The sequence below is a fragment of the Austrofundulus limnaeus genome, unplaced genomic scaffold (genome assembly GCF_001266775.1).
Source record: "Austrofundulus limnaeus strain Quisiro unplaced genomic scaffold, Austrofundulus_limnaeus-1.0 Scaffold1, whole genome shotgun sequence".
NCBI classification, from domain to species: domain Eukaryota; kingdom Metazoa; phylum Chordata; class Actinopteri; order Cyprinodontiformes; family Rivulidae; genus Austrofundulus; species Austrofundulus limnaeus.
Genome location: NW_013952403.1, coordinates 4,415,652 through 4,421,420, shown reverse-complemented (window position 1 = coordinate 4,421,420; position 5,769 = coordinate 4,415,652). Strand labels below are relative to the sequence as shown.

Below are 5,769 nucleotides of genomic sequence, written 5' to 3'. Positions count from 1 at the left end.
TTCCAGTGAAATATATTTATGTTTGTGGTTGTAATGTGACAAAATATGGAAAAGTTCAAGGGGTATGAATACTTTTGCAAACCACTGTATTTCCAAAATAAAGAAGTAATTCTTAAACTGGGTCATACCTGATCGTCCACAGTCTGAGCAGGACACCAGCTCCTCTGATTGGCCAGTCTTTTGGTTTAAGGTGGAGTCTCCCAGGCAGAAGTCGCAGTAGTCGTTGGGCAGCGCCAATCCATTGGGACCTTTCTTATTTGCTGAGCAGAAGAACGAGTAAAAACAAAAATTTCAAGCACGTTAGAACTGTTACTGAAACATATCAACGTTTAAAAGATGCTGAAAAGTTTACCAGGTTGGGCAAATGAGGAATAAAAAAAACCAAACATCAGTATAATTTAACCATAAAAGCTGACTAATGACGCTCTGAACTGTGATCTTAAATGAATCCATGACAAAAACAAAAGCACACACGTGTATGTATGAACTTTCAAACACTGTGTCGCGTGCAATAAGAAAAACAACACCTATGAGATGGACTGTGTTGCTGAGGAGGGGGGGTGAAACAAAAAGAAAAATTAATGATGTGCTGAAAAACTGCATGTCCCAACTGTGAAATCCAAACATTGGATCAAAACCATAAAAATAAAAAAAATTAAGAGTTGGGTACAAAAAAAAAGGAATGAGAAAAAGAGACTTCCCTTCAACAAACACATGCTACACGGCATGCAACCAAACTTCCCTCCCGTCTGTCTCTGCCTCAGCACTTCTGACTGACTCACTCTTCTGCTCCTCAGGCTGGCGAGGAGTGGGTGGTGCCTCGATCTCCTCGTGGTCCTCGCCCTCCTCCTCTGCCAGGTGAGAGTGTGTATAGTGGTAGCTCAGGCCGGGACGGTTCTTGTAGCGCTTCCCACAGACTGATATGCACACACACACCGTCATACACAAGTGTTATCGTGATGGTACGCTTCAAAAAAATTTATTTATTAATTTTTTTTAATCAATCAGACAAAAAAGGGCCCAAAGTGGAACCAAGCTGGGAAATTCATCACCCCCAAATTTAGCTTTTATCAGGAATTAATTGTCAGTGGACACGCAAGAAGCAAACCCAAACAGCATTTGCACAGCGAGCCAGGGCCAAGAGGTTGTTACAAAGCACACACAAAGCATCACTGCGAGAAAAAAAAGTGGGGAAAAAAAAATCCCAAACAAAAAAAAGCATCCAGAAGAACTTTTTTTTTTTTCAATTTCAAAGCCACAAACTTTAGTTCCAAGTGGGGTCTTCATAATGACATCATGCATGGCAAAAGGCTTTCAGGTCTTTCAAAGGGAAAATAGCAGAAGCCTCTGTTGCTGACATGCATGATGCAAACGATGGCGGTCCTACTTACTGTCGCAGGCGTAAGGCTTGTCCCTCTCCTCCAGCGCCGCCGCCGCAGCCTCGGATTTCTTCTTGCCGTTCTTCTCACTCCGGCCCTAAAACGTAGACAGTTTTAACACGGCGTGCTCTCGCTGACGGCATCCTGTAGGGAGCAGATCGTCTTCTCGTTTATTAAAAATAAACTCGCCTTCGACTTGTTCTTGCCTCTTCTCTTGGGCGTCTCGTCTTCAAAGTCTTCGTCGTCTAGATCATCCAAGTAGTCGTCGTGGTCGAGAACTCTCTGCGGGGAGAATCGGGGTTAGCTCGCCGCTCAGAAACTCTTGTTTGTCTCAGAGCCCGTATCTAATCTATAGGGGTGCAACTAGGGGTGTAAGAAAATATCGATACACTGAAATATCGCGATATTTCATTTCCCGATACTGTATCGATATTCTAAAGCCCTGTATCGATTTTTAATTAAGTTTTAAAATGTCAACCTTCTTGCCAGCCGTTCATTTTTATGTTGTAGTTCAGCCTCTGACCACTAGTTGGCAGCAGTGAGCCAGCCATTTGGCTCCTCTACCTCTTGAGCGCCAGAGAGTAAGGGTAGCATTAGCATTGTAAGTAAACATTAGCTTTTCTTTTTTTTCAGTAAGAGGTTTTTATTTAATAGAATTTTTGGACAAAAAAATCGCAATATATCGCCTTGTTTACAGTATCGCAATATATCGGGATATATCGTATCGTGACCCCTCTGTTATGATATGTATCGTATCGCCAAATTCTTGCCAATACACAGCCCTAGGTGCAACAATACATGTACCCGTATTGAACCGTTCAATACGGTGTTTTAGGTTCATTACACACTTGTATCGAACAATACAAATTTTTTACATTTATTTTATCAGCTTGTCTTCTGAAGATGCTCTGTGTTGAAGGATCAGAGGATCTGTGTTCGACTACTCCACCTAGGCTGCATTGTCGAGCGCAGATCCACTGAGAAACTTGCTGTTTCAGCAACATTTAATTTAAAAATTGTACTTTTGAGGTTAAACAAATGTTCATAATTAATTTAAATAAATTACAAGTTAAAAGGGGCATGGAAATTCCTCTTTTTTGTATCGAAAAAGTATCGAAACGTGAGATTGAAGTATTGAACCAAACCAAATTGTGAATTTTCTGTATCGTTGCACCCCTACTAATCATCTGATACTTGTTAATCAAGCTTGTTGACTGAATTATTTCAGAGAAAAGTGACGCGTTATAAATCTTACCTGCTTTTCCTTTCTGCGTCACGAAAGGAAAAGTGGAGAAATACCTAAACACTGAAGCTCAGTGAGCTCCACAAAAATCTAAACACTTTACTCTGTTTTAGTAAAAAAAAAAAAACACAGAAAAGGAGGATCTTAAAGAAAATCTCCTTGTTTTGTTGGATGATTTCCCAAACATTCTGGTTTTACAATCGAACTGAAAACCTCATGTGATGTTTGAAGCCTGTCTGGGAGTTTTAGGGTTTCGAGACCAACCTTGCGGATGCGCCCCGAGGACGTGTGAGTGACGGCTGAAGTAGCAGGAGGCTCCACGGTGGCTGGATCGTCCTCTGGGCCGCGAGGGTCCGACGCCCCGCTCCTCCTTTCAACGGACTCCCCTTTCAGCAGCGCCTCCAAGCTGCTTCCATCCACTGCTCCCAAAGCCTCACGCTTCAGACCCAGCTCCAAATCAGCTGAACGTGACATTAAAAAAAAAAATCATATCTGTGTTAAGAGTCGTGCTCATGAATCATTTCAGGAGACAGTGATAAAAAATTACAGATTTTTCGCTGAAGGCGGTACCTGCTTTTAGAGTTGGGAAGGCCAAGCGAGGGTCTTCGGGAGGGTGGGAGCGCCGTTTCTTCCTCCAACGACGAGCCGGGTAAGTGTACAGCTGCCCAGGAGCTACGCCTAACGACAGTGAAAGAAGTAGGTTTTCTTGTCATCGAGAACTGCCTGAACTCACCCTTGAAGTAGCAACTTAGTGTCACAAAAACAGCTATTCTTGAGTCAATCATTAATCCCAGTGAATCAGCTCTAAACGTTAATGAACACACCTGCACTTCGGTGCCTCTTCTCCATCCAGATGTAGCAGTTGGACTGAGCGACACCGGTCTGAGAGTCCAGGAAGGGCATGAGGATGCTGCGCTCGGCACAGAGGCGAGCGTTGTAGCTGTGACACTGCTCCAGGGCATCTCTATAATACTGCTCTCCAAGCCTGGAAAGAAAAATGTTGGAGGACACGCAGAGAGGCAGATCAGCTGAGGTTGAAAACTGCAAAGCAGACGCTCCAAATCTTCAGCGCAAACTAGACTTGTGTCATTCACCGCCTAATGACAATCTTTTAGCTTATAAAATGAATTAACGTGCATTTATAATTTAAAAAAACAGCATACACACAAAAACTGAATTCTTTAATTTTTGCCCTTGCAACAGACTTTTTATGAAGCTCTCAATTGCATTTTTTTAAGACACAAACTTGTAAAATCCTAACATTATGAATGATGTCAATAGGTTTTTTTGATCATTGCTGTGGTGATTTAGTGTAAAATTAACATTATGTAAGGACATGAACAAAACAGTTTTTCTTACTAATGTAGTAGTAAATATTAATTGCTCTGTCACCGTTTATTTTTACTTCATCTAATTGTCCACTAATGTCACAAGCGTTGCGTCGAGTAGCTCCGGAGCAGCATGAAGAGTGACGATGGAGGACTGTCGGAACAAAAGGTTGATTGTTAGCAGCACAGCTCCGCTAATCTGACTGATTTTACTGAAGATTAAAGCCGCTCTTTCACCCACAAGCAGCTGACTAAATGTTTAGTATTAATGTGTGTAAACGCCACCCTAAACACACTGACGAGTGACGGGAGTTGGACAGAGATAGTGGCTTTACGGCGGCTCGTTTTGTGAAATGCCCACAAAGCTAACGAGGTAGCCGCAGCGCAAAGATAACGTAATTCTCCTGGGACAGTTACTGTATCAAAAGAACAAGAATGAGGTCACTGAAACCGTGGGAGCAACGCGGCAAAATCACATCCAGCGAAACCAAAGTGCGCCCGGATACGACCAGTCGTCGTGCTCTTTTAGAAAGAAATAAAAGGTAAACTTACACTTTCACAACACTGTCGACAGCCGCTGCCATGTTTGCTGACTGCGGTTGTGTGAAGTGCCCACTGCGCATGCGCACACACGGTGGCAGTTGTTGCCATGCCTTCCATCCTAATTTCATTATTCTCATCAACAAAATCACGATGGCTACTCATTTTTATGCATTTCTTATACATATCTAAACATTTATTTATTTATTTATTTTGTCATGAACGTTTGTACCTTCTTTAGAGGAACATGACATTTGTGGTTTAAAACTATGTAACTCTTCTCTTGAGGGCTTGAATGACTTGTAACTGAGATAAATGATTTACATTTACTAAACCCATTTTTTGCAAAATATGTGAAAATGTTGATTTTATTTTTGATTGATTTCTCAGTGTATAATGTTTGGGTTGGGAATCCCCCCTTGAGCTGGAATTCCAAATGACGTCATTCTCAAAAATCGCGTTTTCAACCCGCAACTAGGTCGTTGTACAAGGTCAAATTTACCTAATTTAAACAAACTGTGCAGCATTTTGATCCTTTTGTGATACAGGATTTGGAAATACTATCAACTCACCATATTTCCAAATGTCTAAAAAACACAAAATAAATCGGAACCATGAGCCTTTCTATTAACCCAATGTTCATTTTCGTACAAAAGAGGGCGCAAGTGACTTAACTTTTTCTAAATTAAAACAGAAGAAGAAAGTGCGGAAGTCATCTTCTGTGCTAATATGGGCATAGCTGTATCTGTTCATACTGTTTTTATCGAGTTAAGGTAAGACTAAAACATAGAAGTTATGCTTCACGTTATTTTCTAAGCATTTAAAAACACTCTGAACTCTTAAAGAAGCTGCATTTAATAATGCTAACACGACGGTTTGCATGCTAACAGTCCAGTAAAAGCAGCTCCACTGTATCTGATAACTCCTCAAATGCAGCCGTATGGAGGTGTTCTCCTAAAAAGCTGGAAGTTGTGGGTTGTTTTACAGAAAAAAATGAGGTTTTATATATTCTTGGAGCTTTAATTACATTTAACCAGTTACTGCATAGACCTGGTCTCAGAGCTCCAGTAATGGTCACATCAGGTCAGGTTGGACATGCCTTATTTTTTCAGGGTGCCACAGTACAGACTAGGATAATATGACTCATTATGGCAGACAAGTCTAATGAAACTATTTAAAATGGTATTTTATATGTAAATATATTTTTATATTTGTTGTTCGGTGCTGTAGAAGGTTTTCAGAATGGAATAAAACCACAAAAGTGCTGTGTGTGTGTGTG

The 5,769-nt window shown here is 41.1% G+C and overlaps 2 protein-coding genes across 2 annotated transcripts in view; one reads left to right on the top strand and one right to left on the bottom strand.

Moving 5' to 3' along the window:
* The window catches only part of LOC106516046 (zinc finger protein ubi-d4), a gene marked incomplete in the record, with an annotated part of 7,641 nt that extends 3,045 nt beyond the window's left edge, over positions 1-4,596 (bottom strand). The window contains 8 exon segments of the mRNA XM_014006216.1: positions 129-260; positions 783-917; positions 1,392-1,476; positions 1,569-1,661; positions 2,887-3,083; positions 3,193-3,300; positions 3,447-3,607; positions 4,503-4,596. Of these exon segments, the coding sequence (XP_013861670.1) occupies positions 129-260; positions 783-917; positions 1,392-1,476; positions 1,569-1,661; positions 2,887-3,083; positions 3,193-3,300; positions 3,447-3,607; positions 4,503-4,573 (982 nt within the window).
* Positions 4,597-5,171: 575 nt separating this feature from the next.
* ttc9c (tetratricopeptide repeat domain 9C) overlaps positions 5,172-5,769 on the top strand; it is a 4,361-nt gene continuing 3,763 nt past the window's right edge. Inside the window, exon 1 of the mRNA XM_014006249.1 lies at positions 5,172-5,263. The gene's annotated coding sequence lies outside the window, so the exon portion shown is untranslated. The remainder of the gene's footprint in view (positions 5,264-5,769) is intronic.